The sequence below is a fragment of the Salvelinus sp. IW2-2015 genome, linkage group LG14 (genome assembly GCF_002910315.2).
Source record: "Salvelinus sp. IW2-2015 linkage group LG14, ASM291031v2, whole genome shotgun sequence".
Taxonomy (NCBI): Eukaryota; Metazoa; Chordata; class Actinopteri; order Salmoniformes; family Salmonidae; genus Salvelinus; species Salvelinus sp. IW2-2015.
Window position 1 is genome coordinate 8,703,100 of NC_036854.1, and position 26,275 is coordinate 8,729,374.

The following is a 26,275-nucleotide window of genomic DNA, read 5'->3' on the forward strand; positions in this document are numbered from 1 at the left end:
GCATTCCGGACTTCTTTTCTCTCAGTTTTCCCCGGATTCCAGCCGCAGGCTCTGGACACTTGCACCTTGATTTCGCAGCTAGCTAGCTGCAAACCGTGTGACTATTGGCTTACGTCGACCCCGGAGCAAACTCAAATCATTCTGAGGCTAGCCAGCTAGAGAGTTCCATCACCATCCGGACCCGTTTCTTTTGTTGCTGCTGCGAGTACGGAACCCCACCGGGCCTTCACGACTGAACTGCCGACGTTATCTGCCCGAGGGATTTATCCAACTGGCACCTCCGTCCCGACGTTACCTGAACGCTCATCTGAGGCCCGCTAATCGTTAGTAACTCAGGAACCACACCTGTGTGGAAGCACCTGCTTTCAATATACTTTGTATCCCTCATTTACTCAAGTGTCTCCTTTATTTTGGCAGTTACCTTTAGTTGGGAAAGGTGATATGATAGACATCACAGGGAAATTCTAGGATAAGAGATAGATGTCAGATCGGAAAATGAAGCCTTTTGGACCGCATTGAACGGTCTTTTTTTACCAGGTAAGTTGACTGAGATCATATTCTCAGCAACGACTTGGGGAATAGTTACAGGGGAGAGGAGGGGTGAATGAGCCAATTGGAAGCCGGGGATGATTAGGTGGCCATGATGGTATGAGGGGCCAGATTGGGAATTATGGCCAGGACACCGGGGTTAACACCCATACTCTTATGATAAGTGCCATTGGATCTTTAGTGACAACAGAGAGTCAGGACACCCATTTAAAACATGGTGCCCTACACAGGGCAATGTCCCCAATCACTAACATGGGATATACTTTTTTTTGGACCAGAGGAAAGAGTGCCTCCTACTGGCCCTCAAACTCCACTTCCAGTAGCATCTGGCCTCCCATCCAGGGACAAACCGTTCTTAGCTTCAGAGGCCTGCCAACAGTGGGATGCAGGTGTTATGTTGCTGGCTTTACCTCTGCATGATTCATAAGCTGTTGTTGACATTATCATCTCTCTCTCTTTCTCTCCTGCTCTAGCGTTTGGGCATCAGTGAGATTGACCCCAGTGCTCTCACGCCCCAGGAGGTCAGCTCCTTTGTCCGTCTCGATCTCGACCCCGCCAAGGTCACCTGGCAGAGAGGTAGGACCCTGTCCAATCAGTTATTCCCTCTTCCCATATTACAGGCCCCCCACATGATTGGTTAATGTGTTGATTTGAGGGGTGGAGCGGGTTTCCGTTAGCCGGTAATTGTAATTGTAGCCGGCCAATTGTGCTGCTGGGAGAGGGAAAGCAAGAAAGGAGCCTTGGCCTAAAATTAAAGTTGGAGAGTATGCCTTTAGTGAAAAGCCTACCAGGCAGGACTCCAGACTGTGACCATTTAGTCGCCTTTTGCAACCCTTTACTTAAAAAAATATATATATTTTAACCTTTATTTAACTAGGCAAGTCAGTTAACCTTTACTTAACACCCATCCCGGATCCGGGAGCATCCTCATCAGTAAAAGCTGACTAGCATAGCCTAGCATAGCGCCACAAGTAAATAATAGCATATAAATATCATGAAATCACAAGTCCAATACAGCAAATAAAGATAAACATCTTGTGAATCCAGATTTTAAAAATGTTTTACAGCGAAAACACAATATGTATTTATATTAGCTAACCACAATAGCCAAAGACTCAACCACATATTTTCACCAGTTTCTACCGCATAGGTAGCTATCACAAAACCGACCAAATATAGATATAATTAGCACTAACCAAGAAACAACTTCATCAGATGACAGTCTTATAACGGGCCGCCCCCAGGTGGTGAGGGTAGGTAACAACATCTCCACCCCGCTGATCCTCAACACTGGGCCCCACAAGGGTGCGTTCTGAGCCCTCTCCTGTACTCCCTGTTCACCCACGACTGCGTGGCCATGCACGCCTCCAACTCAATCATCAAGTTTGCGGATGACACTACAGTGGTAGGCTTGATTACCAACAACGACGAGACGCCTACAGGGAGGAGGGTGAGGCCCTCGGAGTGTGGTGTCAGGAAAATAACCTCATACTCAACGTCAACAAAACAAAGGAGATGATTGTGGACTTCAGGAAAACAGCAGAGGGAGCACCCCCCTATCCACATCGACGGGTCAGTAGTGGAGAAGGTGAAAGTTTTAAGTTCCTCGGTGTACACATCACGACAAACTGAATTGGTCCACCCACACAGACAGCGTTGTGAGAAGGCGCAGCAGCGCCTCTTCAACCTCAGGAGGCTGAAGAAATTCGGCTTGTCACCAAAAGCACTCACAAACTTCTACAGATGCACAATCGAGAGCATCCTGTCGGGCTGTATCACCGCCTGGTACGGCAACTGCTCCGCCCACAACCGTAAGGCTCTCCAGAGGGTAGTGAGGTCTGCAGAACGCATCACCAGGGGCAAACTACCTGCCCTCCAGGACACCTACACCACCCGATTCACAGGAAGGCCATAAAGATCATCAAGGACAACAACCACCCAAGCCACTGCCTGTTCACCCGCTATCATCCAGAAGGCGAGGTCATACAGGTGCATCAAAGCAGGGACCGAGAGACTGAAAAACAGCTTCTATCTCAAGGCCATCAGACTGTTAAACAGCCACCACTAACATTTAGCGGCCGCTGCCAACATACTGACTCAACTCCAGCCACTTTAAAAATGGGAATTGATGGAAATTATGTAAAAATGTACCACTAGCCACTTTAAGCAATGCCACTTAATACAATGTTTACATACCCTACATTACCCATCTCATATGTATATATACTGTACTCTATATCATCTACTGCATCTTGCCATCTTTATGCAATACATGTACCACTAGCCACTTTAAACTATCCACTTTATGTTTACATACCCTACAGTACTCATCTCATACGTATATACCGTACTCTATACCATCTACTGCATCTGCCATGCCGTTCTGTACCACCACTCATTCATATATCTTTATGTACATATTCTTTATCCCTTTACACTTGTGTGTGTGTGTAAGGTAGTAGTGTGGAATTGTTAGGTTAGATTACTGTTGGTTATTACTGCATTGTCGGAACTAGAAGCACAAGCATTTCGCTACACTCGCATTAACATCTGCTAACCATGTGTATGTGACTAATAAAATTTGATTTGATTTGATTTAACATGTTATACAATAAATTTATGTTTTGTTCGAAGATTTGCATATTTGAGGTATAAATCATAGTTTTACATTGCAGCTACCATCAAAAATATCACCAAAGCAGCCAGAATAATTACAGAGAGCAACGTGAAATACCTAAATACTCATCATAAAACATTTATGAAAAATACATGGTGTACAGCAAATGAAAGAAACATCTTGTGAATCCAGCCAATATTTCCGATTTTTTTAAGTGTTTTACAGCGAAAACACAGTATAGCATTATATTAGCTTACCACAATAGCCAAACACACAACCGCCTTTATTCACCGCATAGATAGCATTCGCAAAACCCAGCAAAAGATATAAAATTAATCACTAACCTTGACCAACTTCATCAGATGACAGTCTTATAACATCAGGTTATACAATACACTTATGTTTTGTTCGAAAATGTGCATATTTAGAGCTGCAAACCGTGGTTATACATTGTGAATATGTAGCAWCRATTCMCCAGAATGTCCGGAGMTAKTTTGRACACTCACCTAATCTGACCAAAGAACTCATCATAAACTTTACATAAAAATACTTGTTGTATGGCAAATGAAAGATACACTGGTTCTTAATGCAACCGCCGTGTTAGATTTTTAAAAATAACTTTACCATAACAAACAGCTTGCGTTATTGCGAGACAGCGCCCGCCAAAACGGCAGAGAATAGGAATCAGCATTTTCCACAGAAATACGAAATAACATCATAAATTGTTCTTACTTTTGTTGAGCTTCCATCAGAATCTTGTACAAGGAGTCCTAGGTCGAGGATAAATCGTTGTTTGGTTTTAGAATGTCCTTTTCTCCTGTCAAATTCGTGCCACAATGCTAGCCAATGTTGATGACGTTCCCAGTTTCTCTCGACGCAAAGAACGGAAAACTCCAAAAGTCCCAATAAACGTTGAATAAACTGATGAAACTCGGTTGAAAAAACCTACTTTATGTTTTTCTAATATGTATCAAATAAAAACAGAGCCGGAGATATCCGCCGTGTATACCGAACGCTTTTCAGAAGCCAATGTCGACGTACTTCGCGCGCCAGAGAAGACAAAGAAATTTCCAGACCTGTCACTCCAAAAGCTCTTGTTCGGCCTCAGATCAAGCTAGACACCCCATTCCACCKTCCACTGCCTGTTGACATCTAGTGGAAGGCGTATGAAGTGCATGCATATCGATAAATATTAGGCAATTGAATAGGCAGGCCCTGGAACAGAGCATCGTTTTCAGATTTTTCACTTCCTGTATGGAAGTTTGCTGCAAAATGAGTTCTGTTTTACTCACAGATATAATTCAAACAGTTTTAGAAACTTGAGAGTGTATTCTATCCAATAGTAATAATAATATGCATATTGTACGATCTAGAATAGAGTACGAGGCAGTTTAATTTGGGCACAATTTTTTCCAAAGTGAAAACAGCGCCCCCCTATTGACAAGAAGTTTTAAGAACAAATTCGTATTTTCAATGGCGGCCTAGGAACAGTGGGTTACTGACTTGCCTTGTTAAATAAAGGTAAAAAATATATATGTACAGATCAAAACAAGGAATAGTGTTTTTGTAATTAGTTATAGGCTGTTTTTAAGGACATGTTAATTTGGCCAATATCCCTTGTTTTGATGGCGCTAGCTGTTTGGGTGGATGGGTTACGCCCCTAATGCATATGGATGACCAGTAAATGTCTCAAATGTCCGACAAATTTAAATCATCCCGGTCACTTGTCTGGCGCCAGATTTTCCAAACGAAACCCTGGGGTGGAGGGTCTTGGGATTCATAGGTAGTGAGTGATTTCTAGGTTCACTCTCAATGGGTATTCTCCCTCTGTCTGTCCCACCCCTAACTCATGCCTCCAAGTCCCCCAAAGGGGTGCAGTAGTCAGAGCCCCAGATAACTGGGTGTGGTGAGTGAGGGGCACAGTTTTTCACCCCTCTTGGAATAATGTTGTTTTTAGGTTGTCAGGAGCCTGAACAGTGTTATGCCTGATGGGGTATTTACTCTGCAGGCTCAAAAGGGCACATTGAAGAGTGTGCTTCCAGAAGATTAAAAACAGTGTTACTACATATGCGTGTGTCTGTGCACACATCTGTATTTCTGCCAGCTAATGGCTTGTGCACGTCTGTTTTTATTTAATTAAAGCACAGGACGATGTTGGACTCCTGTGATTTCCTCTGGTCTTGGTGGATAACTAACCACAGAATAACCAATCCTAAACCTCCATTATTAGGCGTTTAGATAAACTGTTGAGTGAGACCTTAAGAACTCACCTTAACCTTCTCTATTGGCACTTAGTCTCTTCCACGTTCAAATGTTCCATTATTTAATTAAAATGTAATCAGTCATGCATGTTTCCAAGTTCATAACTTCAAATAAGTTACCCCCCACACATGTGGTGACCGCACCTGGTTTATATGGTGCCTCTAGAGACACAACCTCTCACATCGTCACTCAATGCCTAGGCTTACCTCCACTGCACTCACATCCTACCATACCCTTGTCTGTACATTATGCCTTGAATCTATTCTTCCGCGCCCAGAAACCTGCTTCTTTTACTCTGTTCTGAACGCACTAGACGACCAGTTCTTTTAGCCTTTAGCCGTACTCTTATCCTACTCCTCCTTTGTTCCTCTGGTGATGTAGAGGTTAACCCAGGCCCTGCAGCCCCGAGAATCACTCCCATTCCCCAAGCGCTCTCATTTTGTTGACTTCTGTAACCGCAAAAGCATTGGTTTCATGCATGTTAACATTAGAAGCCTCCGCCAACCCAGATGTCCTAGCCGTGTCTGAATCCTGGCTTAGGAAGGCCAGCAAAAATCATGAAATTTCTATAACATTAACATTTCTGTAACTATAACATTTTCCGACAAGATAGAACTGCCAAAGGGGGCGGAGTTAGCCTGCAGAGTTCTGTCATACTATCCAGGTCTGTGCCCAAACAATTCGAGCTTCTACTTTTCCAGAAACAAGTCTCTCATCGTTGCCGCTTGTTGTAGACCCCCCTCGGTCCCCAGTTGTGCCCTGGACACCATATGTGAATTGATTGCCCCCCATCTATCTTCAGAGTTCGTACTGTTAGGTGACCTAAACTGGGACATGCTTAACACCCCGGCCTTCCTACAATCTAAGCTAGATGCCCTCAATCTCACACAAATCATCAAGGATCCTACCAGGTACAACCCTAAATCTGTAACCATGGGCACCCTCTTAGATATCATCCTGACCCACCTGTCCTCTAAATACACCTCTGCTGTCTTCCACCAGGATCTCAGCGATCACTGCCTCATTGCCTGCGTGCGTACTATGTCCGCGGTCAAACGACCACCCCTCATCACTGTCAAACGCTCCCTAAAACACTTCAGCGAGCAGGCCTTTCTAATCGACCTGGCCCGGGTGTCCTGGAAGGATATTGACCTCATCCCGTGAGTAGAGGATGCCTGGTTGCTCTTCAAAAGTGCTTTCCTGTCCATCTTAAATAAGCATGCCCCGTTCAAAAAATTTGGAACTAAGAACAGATATAGCCCTTGGTTCACCCCAGACTTGACTGCCCTTGACCAGCACAAGAACATCCTGTGGCGTTCTGTATTAGCATCGAATAGCCCCCGTGATATGCAACTTTTCAGGGAAGTCAGAACCAATATACTCATTCAGTTAGGAAAGCTAAGGCTAGCTTTTTCAAACAGAAATTTGCTTCCTGTAGCACTAATTCCAAAAAGTTTTGGGACACTGTAAAGTCCATGGAGAATAAGAGCACCTCCTCCTAGCTACACACTGCACTGAGGATAGGAAACACTGTACACTGTCACCACCGATAAATTTACGATAATCGATCATTTCAATAAGCATTTTTCCACGGCTGGCCATGCTTTCCACCTGGCTACCCCTACCCTGGCCAACGTCTCAGCACCCCCTGCAGCAACTTGCCCAACCCCCCCGCTTCTCCTTCACCCAAATCCAGACAGCTGATGTTCTACAAATCAGCTGGGCTAGACAATCTGTACCCTCTTTCTAAAATTATCCGCCAAAATTGTTGCAACCCCTATTACTAGGCTATTCAACCTCTCTTTTGTATCGTCTGAGATCCCCAAAGATTTGAAAGCTGCCGTGGTCATCCCCCTCTTCAAAGGGGGAGACACTCTAAACCCAAACTGTTATAGACTTATATCCATCCTGCCTTTCGAAAATCTTCGAAAGCCAAGTTAATAAACAGATCACTGACCATTTCGAATCCCACCGTACCTTTTCCACTATGCAATCTGGTTTCCGAGATGGTCATGGGTGCACCTCAGCCACGCTCAAGGTCCTAAACGTTATCATAACCGCCATTGATAAGAGACGGCTGCACAGTACTGTCTTCATCAACCTGGCAAAGGCTTTCGACTCTGTTAATCACCACACTCTTATCGGCAGACTCAATAGCCTTGGCTTCTCAAATGACTGCCTCACCTGGTTCACCAACTACTTCTCAGATCGAGTTCAGTGTGTCAAATCGGAGGGCCTGTTGTCCGGACCTCTGGCAGTCTCTATGGGGGTGCCACAGGGCTCAATTCTCAGGCTGATTCTTTTCTCTGTATATATCAATGATGTCGCTCTTGCTGCGGGTGATTCTCTGATCCACCTCTACGCAGACGACATCATTCTGTATACATCTGGCCCTCTTTGGACACTGTGTTAACAAACCTCCAAACGAGCTTCAACGCCATACAACACTCCTTCCGTGGCCTCCAATTGCTCTTAAATACAAGTAAAACTAAATGCATGCTCTTCAACCGATTGCTGCCCTCACCCTCCCGCCAGATTAGTATCACTACTCTGGATGGTTCTGATCTAGAATATGTGGACAACTACAAATACCTAGGTGTCTGGTTAGACTGTAAACTCTCCTTCCAGACTCACATTAAGCATCTCCAATMCAAAATTAAATCTAGAATCGGCTTCCTATTTCGCAACAAAGCCTCCTTCACTCATGCAGTCAAACATACCCTCGTAAAACTGACTATCCTACCGATCCTTGACTTCGGCAATGTCATTTACAAAATAGCCCCAACACTCTTCTCAGACTACATCCAATTTGCTATCACAGTGCCATCCGTTTTATCACCAAAGCCCCATATACTACCCACCACTGCGACCTGTATGCTCTCGTTGGCTGGCTCTCACTACATATCCGTCGCCAAACCCACTGGCTCCAGGTCATCTATAAGTCTTTGCTAGGTAAAGCCCCGCCTTATCTCAGCTCACTGGTCACCACAGCATCACCCACCCGTAGCACGCGTACTCCAGCAGGTATATCTCACTGGTCATCCCCAAAGCCAACACTTACTTTGGCTGCCTTTCCTTCCAGTTCTCTGCTGCCAATGACTGGAACGAATTGCAAAAATCTCTGAAGCTACAGTCTTATATCTCCCTCTCTAATTTTTAGCATCAGTTGTCAGAGCAGCTTACTGTGTACAGGTACAGTAAATCTGTAAATAGCACACCCGACTACCTCGTCAACATTTTATTACTTACCCTCTTGCTCTTTTGCACCCCAGTATCTCTACTTGCACATCATCATCTGCACAGTTATCACTCCAGTATTAATACTAAATTGTAATTATTTTCGCCTCTATGGCCTATTTATTGCCTACCTCCCTACTCTTCTACATTTGCACACACTGTGCATAGATGTTTCTATTTTTCTTTTGTGTTATTGACTGTACGTTTGTTTATGTGTAACTCTGTGTTGTTTTTGTCGCTTTGCTTTATCTTGGCCAGGTCGCAGTTGTAAATTACAACTTGTTCTCAACTGGCCTACCTGGTTAAATAAAAAAGTTTAGTGAATTGAATAGGCCTACCTTTATCAATTTATACTTTTTCAATTACATTTTTATTTAGCCTTTACATTTTTATTTAGCCTGCCTACCCCAGCCAAACCCTTACCCGGACGCCGCTGGGACAATTGTGCGCCGCCCTATGGGACTCCCAATCACGGCCGGTTGTGATACAGCCTGGAATCAAACCAGGGTCTGTAGTGACACCTCTAGCACTGAGATGCAGTGCCTTAGACCGCTGCGCCACTTGGGAGCATGTGTCTTAATTATGTCTGTGAGAATGTATTTATTTCCAGTCTGAGAAATGTGTGGTTTTTCTTGGCTGGCGCTGGTCATCCAGAGGTCTCTTTAGGTCGTGTATGTCAGTTACAGGCCCATCATACATGTGTTTTAATACTGTTTACTGTCCAAATGGGTTTTACAGACCAGGCCAGGGTTGGGTTGTAAAGGACGTGACTCAATACTGTGTACTAGCGGATCACACAGGTTTTAAAGGCTCTCCCTGGTCCATGTTTATGAATGACCGTTAAACTGGCCTCTATCAGATGTTTTCCACATGTCACTGAAACATTATGACGTTTTGAAGGGGCTCACTAATTTAGATAAAATAAAAACATTTTTATGCGATTAGGGTTGCGAAAATCCCAGGTTTTCCAGGAATCCCGGTTGGRAGATTCATGGATTTCGTGCTTTTTCCATCCTGATTCCTGGAGTTTTTTTGGGAATGTTCCTGGATTTTTGCAATCTTAAGTGTGATGTAAGGAATGAATTAGTATTCTGTATTTATGTTGTTGTTTTTTTTCTCCGTCTTGTAGTGGTTGATACCAACGATCGTTTCTTGAGGAAGATAACTGTAGGACAGGCCAGCACTGAGAAAGGACATGTGCGAGAGGTATGTTATATCCATGTACAGTATATCTTTAAAATGTTATGTACATTATAACCACGTGATTATGTGTATGACCTGAGTGATAACTCTGATTAACTGATTAATAATGTATTTATTTTAAATAGCGCTTTTCATTACAAGTAGAATCTCAAAGTCGCTTAAAGTAAATACATAAATAAAAAATGTAGGAATCTTAATGGCCATTGTCTTGGCTAATGTACTACCAACCACTCATTTACACACCTTCATTTACTGATTACTTCCAGTTTGGCTGAATGGTCGGTGTTCAAGCATTTACACTGTAATTGGGGGTAAATTACATTTTTGGTTACTCCACATATTATCAACATATAGTATGTGCACACACATCGTTGAGACATGGCGTCAAAGACTGGCGTGTACACACTATATATATATATACACAGACACACACACACACAGACAGAGACAGACCTTCGCCCCCCCTCGCCTTCCACAATTAAGTGTTTTGGTGTGTCAGTAACTGTCAGTATTAATGAAGGCTAAATGAAATCCTGCTAATAAACACACTTCCCTCAATGGGAAGCAAGCACCTTAAGTGAAAGCAAATGTTGAAAGCAGAAAATACTGTCCTCTCCTGGATCGTTAGCAAGCATATGTTTATGTCCCTCCACCGTTCCCTCCCTCTTTCATCCTCTCATCACTCATCCAGTGGTACACTTTATAGCCCCCCAGGGCCATAGCATCGGGAGGGGTAGTAGAAAATGTCCTAATGCCTTTACTCTGACGATGCGTTTGTGTCGGTGTGGTTAATGTAATTTATCTTTTACAATTTATCTCTTTCTCGCGCAGGCGCACACACACGCAATACCAAGGTTATTATAGTTTTGTGTTTTTATTAGTTTTAAGATTTCTATTTGAAATTCAGTTTCAGTTAGTTTCAGTTAGTGTTCAGATCTGATTTACTCTTTCGTTTTTATATTTATTTTCAGTTTTAGTGTAAGGGACAGAAAGTAGCCTATGCGTTGGAGGCTTGGAGCATTTATGTGTTGTATAATTTGTGTTTTTGGGGATAACATCTTGCCACAGTGGTATGCAACGTCGGGGTCGTGACCCCTAGTGGGGAATTGCAGCAGAGTCGCCAAAATTGTGTAGTTGGGGTGTGGTCGGCAGAAATTCTGGCTAAATAAATGGGATCCCCGCTGAAAGGTTGAATACCACAGGCTGAGGTAGACTCAGCGAGATGTCGTAGATGCACGAAGTAAACAGTACTAGAAGTTTTGGTCCCGTAGCTACCGCTTTGTAGCAGCGTTAAGCTCATCTGTGCACGTTCACAGATACTCTGTGTGACTGTGAGAGCAAAAACTTGCATCTCACTCATCTCAATCTGCGGTGCTGCTCGTCCTAACGTCGTCTCACTGAGTCTTTAGATCATGAAGTCAATCTCAATGTGCCCCCCCAGATTCAGAGGCTTGAAAAAATGCTTGAAAACCACATTAGATTTTTTTACCAAAAAATAAATACAATTAAAAAAAAAAAATTTAAAAAAAGGAATATGATTCATGATGGTTTTTATTTTATTTAGATAATATTTTCAGTTTTTCAAACGGGTTAATCATTTTATTTCAGTTTGCCAAAAAAAAGTTTTGTTTACTACAATAACCTTGACACACACACACACACACACACACACACACACACACAAAGATAAACAACAGCCCTTCCTTCCATTGTTTCCCCATCACTCTGACGCAATAAGGCTTTTGGAAAACTAGGCCACATCCATGAAACATTGCTCACTCTGCATGTGTGTTTACAAAAATGTATATTGCCTAATGCCCTGTAGAAAAGCAGTCTGGCTTGGATTCTTATCCACTGGGATGGAATCAGACTCATGTGTTAGTAGTTAACATGTCAGTCTACCTGCCAGTTGTATAGTGGTGTACATGAGGGGTGTGTGTGTGTTATCCCTCCACTCCCTCCCTCAGCTCCCCCGCTGTTCTCTCTCAAGTGTTCTCTGTTGTGTGTGTGTGTGTGTGTGTGTGTGTACTCTATCTGCGTCATTCCCCTCTGATTCAGTTTGACTTATTTCACCTCAAGATTTTTGTGTTGCTTGAGTCTTTCCATATCATTTCAGCAAGCCATGACACCCACCATCTCAGATTGTGCAGGCATTTTCTGTAGTTCGAAAGATTGGCATTCCTGAAACATTATTTTGTTGAAATTGGAATTTTATCTCTGAGAAATTAAGCTAATTGATTGCACTCAAATTGGCCTTTTTAATTTATAGGATTCAGATAATATTCAATACATATAGTACCCAACATCCAATTTGGTTAATGGTCACTAGTCACAATAAATATAAAGCTGTTTCCTGATCATTTTATTGAAAAAAAATCAAAGACTGCCATGCAATTAATTATCTTATTAGGGTTGTCACAATATTTTAGTCCCTAGCCCATTTCTCAAAGCTTTGGACGTGTAGGAAAAGTCTTCATATGAGAATTGCGTAGGGATAGCGCTCTCAGAAAGTGGACAGTTGTTGGACTATTCAAGGAGAGTTGGGTTGAATAATCATTAGGTTGCTAAGAAAGGAATTGCTTTCATGGAGGACTGGCTTGAAGTGTGAGGATGACCACACAATTTATTTTCGGAATGAGCCAAATCTATTGGTTTTCTATCCAAAGTTGCAAAGGAAATGTTGTTATCTATTTAATAAACACAAGAGACCAGCAGAATGGATAAGAGTGTGGCGATGTAGCCAGAACAAAAAACCTGGTACTTTCACACTAGTTTATGGAAAATAATGCAAGCGGCTTCAATTACTAATTTCTCTGAACAGGGGAAAACATTTCACCAGATTAATAGGGCATACATTACATAGTATGGAGAAGCAATACTCCAAGCCACAGCTTAATACTACTAGTCAAACATAGAGAACTGATGCTGTATACTGGTTGTTGGGATGGGATTGGCATGGGGGGGATCCGTGGATGGCTTTTTATTTCATCATTTATTCCTCATGTCTTACTCATTGGTAGGAAGAAGTTTGGTCCGAATTGGATGTTGGGTACTATATTTATTGAATATTATCAGAATTTTATAAATTAAAATGACCTATTTGGGTCCAATCAATTAGCTTAATTTCTCAGAAAAATAATCTGAAAGGGTGGGTGTCAGTCCTTTCTTGTGCTTTTTGAGGTGGAATGACCCTCGTCTCTCTTGTGCAGTCCCAGTTTGACATAGCAGTGGCCATTGATGCTGTGTTTGTGTTTAGTGTGTGTGTGTACATATTTCTCTCCTGTGTAGACCCAGTTTGACATAGTAGTGGCCATTGAGATTTTGATATCGTCTGTAAATACACACACTATGTTTCTCTCCTCCTGTGTAGACCCAGTTTGACATAGCGGTGGCCAGTGAGATCATGGCTATCCTGGCCCTAGCTGATGGACTGGGGGACATGAAGACCAGACTGGAACGTATGGTGGTGGGTAGCAGCCGCAGTGGACAGCCCGTCACAGCAGAGGACCTGGTAATATAATCATATAATAAATACCATTATCCAAAATCATGCGTGCATACATTTTACATAAGGTTGGTCCCAGGAATCAAACCCACAATCCTGCTGTTGCAAGCATGTCTGTCTGTGTCGTTGGTGTGGGTTTGTGTGTGTGTGATAAGCGCTAAATGTTTTCAGTTAGTGCTAATCAGTTGCAGTATTGTTCCACTTAAAGACATCAGTCAGAAATTACTTTAATGGCCATAGCATACTTTAACATCAGCATATAAATCATTACGAAGGTCATATGTCAAGACCTCTTCACTAAGCTCTCTTTGTCTCTCTTGTCCTTCATGATTATCTTGTCAAGTGGAGATTTAGCTCTGTTTGTGTTTGTCTCTGGTTATGTGTTACTTAAACTCAGTCAACACATTAACATTATCACAGATGTCATGAGACAAATGTTTCATTTTGGTGTTATATTAAGTTTGGTAGCAACATGGAAAATCATTGTGGAAATCTGTTGCAGCTCCAATCGACTACAAAATCCACAATGCAGCTTTCTATGGGGTGGCAAGCAACTAGCTAGGTAGATACTCATAAGAGTATATATAAATAAGAGTATCTACCTAGCTAGTTGCTATATATACACTGCTCAAAAAAATAAAGGGAACACTTAAACAACACAATGTAACTCCAAGTCAATCACACTTCTGTGAAATCAAACTGTCCACTTAGGAAGCAACACTGATTGACAATAAATTTCACATGCTGTTGTGCAGCACCCCCAATAAAGGAGTGGTTCTGCAGGTGGTGACCACAGACCACTTCTCAGTTCCTATGCTTCCTGGCTGATGTTTTGGTCACTTTTGAATGCTGGCGGTGCTTTCACTCTAGTGGTAGCATGAGACGGAGTCTACAACCCACACAAGTGGCTCAGGTAGTGCAGTTCATCCAGGATGGCACATCAATGCGAGCTGTGGCAAGAAGGTTTGCTGTGTCTGTCAGCGTAGTGTCCAGAGCATGGAGGCGCTACCAGGAGACAGGCCAGTACATCAGGAGACGTGGAGGAGGCCGTAGGAGGGCAACAACCCAGCAGCAGGACCGCTACCTCCCCTTTGTGCAAGGAGGAGCAGGAGGAGCACTGTCAGAGCCCTGCAAAATGACCTCCAGCAGGCCACAAATGTGCATGTGTCTGCTCAACGGTCAGAAACAGACTCCATGAGGGTGGTATGAGGGCCCGACGTCCACAGGTGGGGGTTCTGCTTACAGCCAAACACCGTGCAGGACGTTTGGCATTTGCCAGAGAACACCAAGATTGGCAAATTCACCACTGGCGCCCTGTGCCTCTTCACAGATGAAAGCAGGTTCACACTGAGCACATGTGACAGACGTGACAGAGTCTGGAGACGCCGTGGAGAACGTTCTGCTGCCTGCAACATCCTTCAGCATGACCGGTTTGGTGGTGGGTCAGTCATGGTGTGGGGTGGCATTTCTTTGGGGGGCGCACAGCCCTCCATGTGCTCGCCAGAGGTAGCCGTCTGCCATTAGGTACCGAGATGAGATCCTCAGACCCCTTGTGAGACCATATGCTGGTGCGGTTGGCCCTGGGTTCCTCCTAATGCAAGACAATGCTAGACCTCATGTGGCTGGAGTGTGTCAGCAGTTCCTGCAGAGGAAGGCATTGATGCTATGGACTGGCCCGCCCGTTCCCAGACCTGAATCCAATTGAGCACATCTGGGACATCATGTCTCGCTCCATCCACCAACCCACGTTGCACACAAGACTGTCCAGGAGTTGGCGGATGCTTTAGTCCAGGTCTGGGAGGAGATCCCTCAGGAGACTATCCGCCACCTCATCAGGAGCATGCCCAGGTGTTGTAGGGAGGTCATACAGGCACGTGGAGGCCACACACACACCTACTGAGCCTCATTTTGACTTTTTTAAGGACATTACATCAAAGTTGGATCAGCCTGTAGTGTGGTTTTCCACTTTAATTTTGAGTGTGACTCCAAATCCAGACCTCCATGGGTTGATAAATTTGATTTCCATTGATCATTTKTGTGTGATTTTGTTGTCAGCACATTCAACTATGTAAAGAAAAAAGTATTTAATAAGAATATTTCATTCATTCAGATCTAGGATGTGTTATTTTAGTGTTCCCTTTATTTTTTTGAGCAGTGTATATAGTGCATGTGGACAACCGTTCAAATTAGTGGATTCGGCTATTTCAGCTTCACCCGTTGTTGACAGGTGTATAAAATCTAACACACAGCTATGCAATCTCCATAGTCAAACATTGGCAGTAGAATGGCATTACTGAAGAGCTCAGTGACTTTCAACGTGGCACCATCATAGGATGTCACCTTTCCAACAAGTCTGTTCGTCTACTTCTGTACTGGTAAACTGTAAGCGCTGTTATTGGAAGTGGAAACGTCTAGTTGCAGCAACGGCTCAGTCGTGAAGTGGTAGGCAACACAAGCTCACAGAATGGGACCGCCGAGTGCTGTAACGTGTAAAAAATCATCTGTCCTTTGTTGCAACACTCACTACTGAGTTCCAAACTGCCTCTGAAAGCAACGTCAGCACAAGAACTGTTCGTCGGGAGCTTAATGAAATGGGTTTCCATGGCTGAGCAGCCGCACACAAGCCTAAGATCACCATGCACAATGCCAAGCCTTGGCTGGTGTGGTGTAAAGCTCGCCGCCATTGTACTCTGGAGCAGTGGAACACATTCTCTGGAGTGATGAATCACTGAGATGTTCAACGAGCAGGTGTCCACATACATTTGGTCATGTAGTGTAGCTAGCAAATGTAGCTACACACTAATACCAAAGACAATATCAGCATGTAACATAGCTAGTTACCTGTAAAATCGCCTAAAGATACTGCACTATAAATTTAGGAGTCTACAATCTCACAATGTTCAACGTGTAGATCGATGTCCCTCGGAGTGGAGTCTAACATTCACAACAGCAGGTATACTTTTGAGGAGATGGGGAAACGTTACCCATGCTACATCAATGGGCTGTGCGGTGCATTCTGGGCGATTGTTGGTCAAAGAGCGCTCTCTTTCAAGGAGTGAATGGGCGCTAGCTCAAAAACCCAACATTAGCACGAATTTCATCAACAAGTAGTACAACATTACAAATCTTTTCCGAGATGTGAGATGATTAACTTGCTATCTGTAGTATCGTATTGCTTTGGAATCATGACATTACATACTTTCGAGGAAAATAGGAACGTTTCTCTTTGAGAAGGGATTGCTTGATGATTAGTTTAGCAACCGCATGACGCAGCTTGACAACGTGAACGCGATTGGTCGACAGCCTGCTGGATGGGGCATTATGTGTTCACTCATTCATTTGATTTCTATCTTCTTTCTATAATATCTCTGGCAACGGTAACCCTAATGAACTTATCCTCTGCAGCAGAGGTAATTTTCTTCCTTTCCTGTGGTGGTCCTCATGAGAGCCAGTTTCATCACAGCGCTTGATGGTTTTTGCGACTTGAAGAAACTTTCAAAGTTCTTAGAATTTTCCGAATTGACTGACCTTCATGTCTTTAAAGTAATGATGGACTGTTGTTTCTCTCTGCTTATTTGAACCTTTCTTGCCATAATATGGACTTGGTATTTTAATAAATAGGGCTGTCTTCTGTATACCAACCCTACCTTGTCACAACACAACTGATTGGCTCAAATGCATTAAGAAGGAAAGAAATTCCACAAATTAACTTTTAACAAGGCACACCTGTTAATGGAAATGTGTTCCAGGTGACTACCTCATGAAGCTGGTTGAGAGAATGCCAAGATTGTGCAAAGCTGTTATTTCATAGTTTTGATGTCTTCACTATTATTCTACAATGTAGAAAATAGTAAAAATAATGAAAAGCCCTGGAATGAGTAGGTGTATCCAAACTTTCGACTGGTACTGTATATAATATTTTGTATATGTAAAGACTACATCAAGTTAAGAATAGTCTGATGGGTGACAATTTTATAATAAATGCGATTATGCATGTAATGCTTTATCTTCACTTTTGAGAACAGTGCAAATGCAATCAAATCAAACACTTATCATCAAAACAGCTTATCATACTTTTAAAGCTCACCTCACTGTGATTAATGTGAAGAAAGTTCATCAGCAGATTGAAACAGTGTAAACCAAATGAACAGCGCTTTCAAAGGTGATGATGAATTAAAAACACCCATATGTATATTAGAGTTTATGCATATGAGCCCAGGCCCAAAAAGAACCTGAATTAAAATTAGGATTGTGCCATTATACAATACATAGTCTACTGCATATTATGCATGGCAGAAAAACATACAACAAAACTGATTTAAGATTTCTTTGATACATAATTGAGTGTGGACTGTATTATTATGCACACTAGATGGACTGGTTACCTTACGCTATGCTCCAAACTTTATATCCATGAGTCTAGACAGAACGTATAGCCCTAGACCATGCTGTTGATTCATTGATCGTGCAGGGCGGCTTACAGTTAGTATACAATTAGTGAATTTGATTTTGAATAGCCTAGTAATAGGGATAAAATAAAATAAAGTTTATATATATATATTTTCTTGTTTGGGTGACATTACCTTTAGCTGTACAGAATTACCTTTAGCTATACATAATCTCACCACCATGCATTTCCATCTCCTCCTCCTCTATTCCTTTCTCGAGTGCGCAGACTGGCTGTCAACAGTTTAGTTAAATGTGTTTCATTGCAAAAACACAGATTTTCACTTTTCCCAAATGAAGCACTGGGTAGCTGCAGGAACAAGGTTGGAGAGCCCATGGCATACAGAGTTTGGGTGGAATATCGCCTTTCCAGCAGCGAGAGCATACTCCTCAAACAGGTTGATGCGTGCAGTGAAATAAGTGGTATTCAAGCAAGGCTTCTTTCTCAAATCAATAGCAGATAGTCGCTCCATGCAGCCCATTTATCTTTTGATTTCTAAGACATTCTAAGGTTTGTTTCATTCACAACTAAAGTTGCCAAATAACTCAATCTGGCATATAGGACCTGCTTCAAGTGATCCCTTTTACATTCAACATAGCCACTTCATATGCACACTTGCTCCATAATAAATATGTTTTCCCCAGCTAAGTTAAATTATATTCTTCTCAATATAAAATCATATAAAATAATGGTACTTATAACCATATATTGTCACTTAAATGAACAAGCCTATGGCATGGAGCATAGCCAGACATACAGTATGCCAACTCATATTCTGTTCTTCTGAAATACATTTTCTTCATATCATGTTTCTTTAGACCTGTCTAAAATATATTGTGATGGTGTATATTTAAATAGATTTGATTATGTGTGTGTGTGTGTGTGTGTGTGTGTATGTATGTATATGTGTATGTATGTATATGTGTGTGTGTGTGTATATATATATATTAATTAATAAATATATATATTTATATATATATTAATAAATATATATATATATATATTAAAAATTAATAAAAAAGGCAGACATACATACACACACACACGAAACCTTTCCCTCAGCCATCACATGCGGAAACGGTCAGAAAAGTTGGGGGACTGGGGCACAGTTAGTGTGACGTCGCTCTTCTTCAGCTCCAGCAGTTTGTAGCGTCTGATGGGCTGGGCTTTGTGGACCTCCAGATTGGGGCTATAGAATTATTTTTTTTATTTTTTATTTTTTTATAAAAAAATGTATTTTTATTTTTTATATATATATATATATATATATATATATATATATATATATATATATATATATATGCATGTATTTATTTTAATGTAGATGTTCTTAAGGTGCACATCAGCAGCTTGTATGTGTGGAAGCCTGGAAATGCTAAACGGTCAATTACCGTGAGACCAGCAGTCTTTTTTTTGCATGACCAATAACCGGCTGACAAAATTTCACAACCGCCGCAGCCCTAAGTAGGAATATCACAAAAATATGATCAATGGCTCGTTCGAGAGAAGGGATCCCCCCGAGTTATGACATCGGCCAGTATTGAAATCTGACATGTATGATATACGTTTTTGTGATCTAGAAGTTGTATTCCTATTAACTTCCAGTGTGGTGACAGAGACTTTATCACAGTGTTACGTCATACTGGCCGGATTTCTGCCTGCTTGAACGCCACTAACTCGGATACAAATGAAGACAGGAAATGACTCAGGGAATCGATAGAACATCACTCAGAGATGCACAAAAACAATATAACATTCAAAATGGATGAACCTTTGCTTTTAGAGGTCAAGTTTATGGTGTTATTATAGGTTAAAAGTAGCTTCCCCACCAGGTTTTGTAGGGATTTAACCCCTAGTGACCCTCAACTATCATGTCCCTGCCATTATGGAGACTAAGCAGGGTGGTTGCTGGGCCTCTCAGGAGACAGAGGAGCTTGAGCGCGCAACATGGATCTCATTTGACCCAAAATGGCCTCCAGCTGCTCCTAAAACCCATAACTATAGCCTCCACTGTGGAGCCATGTTGGCCCAGGTGGCTCTGACCCCCCCCCCCCCCCCCCAACTGGATGTGGTGGTGTTGTAGAGCCAGAGTTATAGGCCTGGCTCACTGAGGAGGATCCCATATTCTGTTACGGATAATCAGGAATGCCGCAGTGACTGGAAAACACACAACCAGGCCAGACTGGATTTTGGAAATGATGATAAGTAGGGATGGGCCGTGTGTGTATCATAGATGTGTGTATGGAAATATGGGTTTTGGAGTAAATTCCATTTGAATTGCTTTAACAGGCGTTTTATTGTGTGGTTTGCATGCTTACTGGTTATTTTATTGGTAAGATACTGGAAAATCGCTTCAAGAATTTCAGCACTAACAACTTCTCTTTCTCTCTTTCAGGGTGTGAGTGGAGCACTTGCGGTGCTCATGAAGGATGCCATCAAGCCTACCCTTATGCAGACCCTAGAAGTGAGTCTCTAACCACACATCCTCATTGCTATCCAAGCATGAGATGAAGACAGTTATAGAGAGAGGACAACTATGATGTCAAAGATAGGGTGATGACTGCACTGTTGTTCAGGAATATCCAGAAAATTGCACGTAGGCTATCAGAGCAATTTTTTCTAAACTTTTGCCATTTTATTAACACCTGTCCAATCCTCTTAGATTTATACATTCTAAGTTCCTAGAATGTTTTCAAGTTCCTAGAGACTGGGAAATTGGTGTAGCTGTGAGCTAAGAGCAGGTGTTTAGTATTGAACTGAAGAGCAATCAGTTGAGGTTGGGTGTGATGGTCCATACATTTACCCTGCCTCTCCATACATCTGCATCTCATTGTGCTCTGAGACATGACCGTGTACATTCAGACACTCAGAACCACACACACACACACACACACGTGTGACCTCTGACTGGCCCATGCTAGTGGAAACGCCCATACCCGATTCTCTCTGAGGCGATGGAGGAATAGAGATGGAGGGAGATGGAGATTAGGGCTGATGGACTGATTGGTTAAACTGATAAAGAGCTGGAACACATCTGGATCTGGCCCCCTCTGACTGCTGGGGCTGGCTGTGTCTGTAGGGTACCTGCCCTCAGGGAGAGGCTCTGGAACCGTCTGCAGAGCAATATCATTATTCCTTCCATTGTTGAACACTCTAATTGAATGATTCTAATTGATTACATTACAAGGAGAACTGTATAATTAATTCTAATTTAATGATTGTAAATAATAATTAATGTTTTAATGACCATACAATGGAAACTCGAATACTGGATAAAATCAGTCCAAATCACTCAAAGGGTTATTCTGAATTATAAATCTGGTTGTTTGGATACTGGATGGTGATTGGTTGATATGCGGGAGTTGTGGGACTCCTTCAAAGTACCATGACGTGTTCATGTCGTAATTCCACTGTCCCGCAGCCCAGGCAGGAAATTCATAAATTCTCGGGGGGGAAAAATCATCAACACATTATTTTTCAGTGCTACTATTTGGTTTACAAAAGTTGGGGGTTGTATAAACCTACATGTCTGCCTTATGACCTGTGCAATAATGTGTCATTTTACAAATGCGATCTGTCCAGTACCAATAGCCTAGCTAGCCCAATAATGAATGTGCGCAGTGCGACTGTGTAGGCCTATTGGATATTTATTAAATCATTATTTATTGAAGTTCTTGTCTCTCATCATCATCATTGAATCTCTGCTAGCTCGCTTGCTAGCTAGCTAAATGCCTATGATTTTTTTTAGCATAGCAACGTCAAATGAATAAAATGATTAATTGACGACTGGGACAATACACGAGAAAATAACTAATGACCAGACCGCATGGGCAGCAACTTCAGCATGCAAAAACAAATGTACCTTTTAAAAATATTATTTACTTAAAAAATGTCATTAGTATTTTTATAAATATGTTGGCAATTAAAGCAACAATGCCCTCAAACCCAGGAATTATCGTGTGTCACACAATAATTCCCGGATCCTCAGAAATTATTGCTTAAATGTTAGTTCAAGGAAGATTTAACAGCCCCTTGTAATGTCATCAATTAGAATGTTCAATAATTGACGGTATATGTATGCAAACGTTGAAGGGGTTAGAAACTAGGAGATGTTAGTTGTTGGTTGGCTACTTTTTTGTTTTGGGTGGTGGTTTCTGGAGTGGTTGTATGTTTTTAGGGTGTGGGGTTGAGTAGGGATTAGGTTTTTGTTTTGGGGCGCAGGGGGGGAAAGTGGTGTTGCAGAGAGTGGTTTGATGTTTTGGGAGGAAACGTTGGTGTCCTGTTTTGTGGAACTTTTCCTGTCTGTGTTTCCTGTGTTTCTGAAGGGGGATGCATATCGGGATGGACCAGGCCTAAAGGGTCCGTGGGAATTCTCAGTTTAGTTAGGCCCTCTGTGCCCTTGTGTGCGTGCATATGCATGTTTTCACAGATGGAGCAGGGTCTGTAAAGAGATAGGAGGAAAGTAATAGTTGCCTTACTGTGTCTGTAGTCGAGAGGGCCATGATTACCATACGTGTGTTCTAAAACGGCTGACTGACTGAAACACACACCCATACTGCCTCTAATCTAATGTATACATACAGTACAAACACCATGCACACAAACATGCCTGTTCAACGTCAACCAAAGGTGGTCTGCTCTGATCCAGTGCAGGTCCTGCTGTGCTGTAGTTAGTGTTTTATGGAGGATGCTATGAGGTCATCTGGGCTGGTGTTATGGCCCTGGTGGGTTTGGTACTGCTGCAATGGGGTGGGTTCCTACTCTCTGGGGCTTTGTAAATTATGCTCTCCGCCTCGCAAATAAAACACACACACAGTCCTTTGGACAGCAATTTATCGAATTCACGATTCATTCAGAACTATCCGTAATCATGATAAGTGTTTAGAAACATAAACTCAGCAAAAAAAGAAACGTCTTTCAAAGATAATTCGTAAAAATCCAAATAACTTCACAGATCTTCATTGTAAAGGGTTTGAACACTGTTTCCCATGCTTGTTCAATGAACCATAAACAATTAATGAACATGCACCTGTGGAAAGGTCGTTAAGACACTAACAGCTTACAGACGGCAAGCAATTAAGGTCACAGTTATGAAAAGTTAGGATACTAAAGAGCCCTTTCTACTGACTCTGAAAAACACCAAAAGAAAGATGCCCAGGGTCCCTGCTCATCTGTGTGAACGTGCCTTAGGCATGCTGCAAGGAGGCATGAGGACTGCAGGTGTGGCCAGGGCAATAAATTGCAACGTCCGTACTGTGAGATGCCTAAGACAGCGCTACAGGGAGACAGGACGGACAGCTGATCGTCCTTGCAGTGGCAGAGCACGTGTAACAACACCTGCACAGGATCGGTACATCCGAACATCACAGGTACAGGATGGCAATAACAACTGCCCGAGTTACACCAGGAATGCACAATACCTCCATCAGTGCTCAGACTGTCTGCAATAGGCTGAGAAAGGCTGGACTGAGGGCTTGTAGGCCTTTTTGTAAGGCAGGTCCTCACCAGACATCACCGGCAACAACGTCGCCTATGGGCACAAACCCACCATCGCTAGACCAGACAGGACTGGCAAAAAGTGCTCTTCACTGACGAGTTGCGGTTTTGTCTCACCAGGGGTGATGGTCGGATTCGCGTTTATCGTTGAAGGAATGAGCGTTACACCGAGGCCTGTACTCTGGAGTGGGATCGATTTGGAGGTGAATGGTCCGTCATGGTCTGGGGCGATGTGTCACAGCATCATCGGACTGAGTTTATTGTCATTGCAGGCAATCTCAACGCTGTGCGTTACAGGGAAGACATCCTCCTCCCTCATGTGGTACCCTTCCTGCAGGCTCATCCTGACATGACTCCAGCATGACAATGCCACCAGCCATACTGCTCGTTCTGTGCGTGATTTCCTGCAAGACAGGAATGTCAGTGTTCTGCCAAGGGATCTCAATCCCTTTGAGCACGTCTGGGACCTAGTGTGAGGGCTAGGACCGTTCCCCCCCCCAGAAATGTCCGGGAACTTGCAGGTGCCTTGGTGGAAGAGTGGGATAACATCTCACAGCAAGAACTGGCAAATTTGGTGCAGTCCAATAAGAGGAGATGCACTGCCGTACTTAATGCAGCTGGTGGCCACACCAGATACTGGCTGTTACTTTTGATTTTGACCCCCCCTTTGATCAGGGACACATTATTCCAATTCTGTCAGTCACATGTCTCTGGAACTTGTTCAGTTCATGTCTCAGTTGTTGAATCTTGTTGTGTTCATACACATATCTACACATGTTAAGTTTGCTGAAAATAAACGCAGTTGACAGTGAGAGGACATTTCTTTTTTTGCTGAGTTTATTATTTTCTTATTTACAATTAAAGTACTCCAAAATGACACACTTATTTCTGTTGGGCACACAATAATCTGAAACACAAGCAAAACAAACAGCAAATGCATCCAACAAGTTTGTAGAGTCATTGTATAATTTAAAATCCGAAGGGCTGGAGTTCTGAGCCAAAACAGAAAATGTGTCACTGTTCCAAGAATTTTTTACTTTTTCCACATTTTGTTGTTACAAAGTGGGATTAAAATGGATTTAACTGTTTAAAAAAGTTATTCTACAATCTATTCAAAATACTCAAATGTCAAAGTGGAAGAAAAATTCTAACATTTGGGGGAGAGAGAAAAACGAGAGAGAGAACTATCTCGATTAGTTAAGTATTGTCACGCCCTGACCATAGAGAGGGGTCGGGGTGTGATTTAGGGTGGGTTATCTAGGGGAATTGTATTTCTATGTTGGCCTGATATGGTTCCCAATCAGAGGCAGCTGTTTATCGTTGTCTCTGATTGGGGATCATATTTAGGTAGCCATTTCCCCATTTGTATTTGTGGGATCTTGACTATGTTTTTGTGTAGTTGCGTTCTGCACTGCATGTATCTTCACGTTTCGTTTATTCGCTTTATTGTTTTTGTGCTTTAAGTTTTCTCTTCCAAATAAAAGGATGGAAACACCACGCTGCATCTTGGTCCACTCCTTATGACGATCGTGACAGAAGATCCCACCATAAACAGACCAAGCAGCGTGGCCAGGAGGAGAAGACATCCGGGACTTGGGAGGAGATAATGGCAGGAGACGAAATCCTTCCATGGAAGCAGACGCAGGAGGATCAACGGCGACTCCGAAGTTCACGACCACGACGGAAGCCCAGGGGTTGGTCGGCGAAGCCGAGGGGCGAGTCTGAGAGCAAAGAGGAATATTGGAATAGACTGAGCGAGGAGTATTGTGAGATAGTTGAGGGGAGTGATGAGGTAGAGTGGATGTTTTGGTGTCTGGAGCAAGACAGTCGCCGCGAGGAGCGTGGGACCAGTCAGGCACCATGTTTTGCGGAGATACGCAATGTGTCTCCAGTGCGCATCCACAGCCCGGTGCGTTCTGTGCCAGCTCCTCGTACTTGCCGTGCGAAAGTGAGCATCCAGCCAGGACGGGTTGTGCCGGCTCAGCGCTACTGGTCTCCAGTACGCCTCCTCGGTCCAGGATATCCTGCGCCGGCTCTATGCACTGTGTCGCCAATGCGCCTTCACAGCCCTGTGCGTCCTGTGCCTCCTCCCCGCACTCGCCCTGAGGTGCGTGTCATCAGCCCGATACCACCTGTACTGGTCCCACGCATCAGGCCTCCAGTGCGCCTCCACAGTTCGGAGCTTCCGGCGACAGGTCCCGGTCCGGAGCTTCCGGCGACAGGTCCCGGTCCGGAGCTTCCGGCGACGTGAATGTGAATACTTTCTGAAGGCACTGTAGATACAGACACGTTCTAGGAGTGATGTCTTCAGCTTGGCACTGCTAATTATGGCCTGTTAGGGACAGTTCAGAGTTGTTTACACAGATGTGACCGCAATTGATGAAAGCGTAATGCTCCATCCACAACACACACGTACCGCCCCCCTCCCCATCATGTACATTCCGATGAAGTCAGACCTTGTATTCCTCTGCTATGGTTTTCTCTCAAAGCTGTCGCCTCTCCTCCACTTGTTCCTCACAGAGTTCAAAACAGTGACAGTGGAGTAATAGGTAGTGTATGTAGGATTGGTACAGGCATCTGGGTTTACAGTCTACATGAGTGGATCATGATTAAATGGACCAATCAGTCTTAGTTTTGACACCTGATTGACCCCAGTCTAACCTTTTGCCCTTTTGTGTGTGATGCTGACGGTGTATTGGAGAGAGAGGTGTGAAAAGGGGAAAGGATGAAACGATCTCCTCCTTCCTGTTTTTATCTCCATCCCTTCCCCCTGGGTGTGTTTAATCCTCTCTTCCTCTTTTATTTTCCACCGACTGGAGAACTGACACAATTGCCTTTTTTATTTTATTTATTTCCCATTTCATTTGTGAGAGCTGGTGGTTTTATTTCCTGAATGTTTTTCCTGGGGGGAATGACAAAACATCCAATCAGAGTTCAGGGGTTGTCATCACACACAGAG

The 26,275-nt window shown here is 43.1% G+C and overlaps 1 protein-coding gene across 2 annotated transcripts in view; it reads left to right on the plus strand.

Moving 5' to 3' along the window:
• mthfd1l (methylenetetrahydrofolate dehydrogenase (NADP+ dependent) 1 like) overlaps window positions 1-26,275 on the plus strand; it is an 85,423-nt gene that overhangs the window by 18,043 nt on the left and 41,105 nt on the right. For both annotated transcript variants that reach the window (XM_023999669.1, XM_023999670.1), the window contains exons 15-18: window positions 1,023-1,125; window positions 9,795-9,871; window positions 13,239-13,379; window positions 20,216-20,284. In XM_023999669.1, coding sequence (XP_023855437.1) covers window positions 1,023-1,125; window positions 9,795-9,871; window positions 13,239-13,379; window positions 20,216-20,284 — 390 coding nt within the window. The remainder of the gene's footprint in view (window positions 1-1,022; window positions 1,126-9,794; window positions 9,872-13,238; window positions 13,380-20,215; window positions 20,285-26,275) is intronic.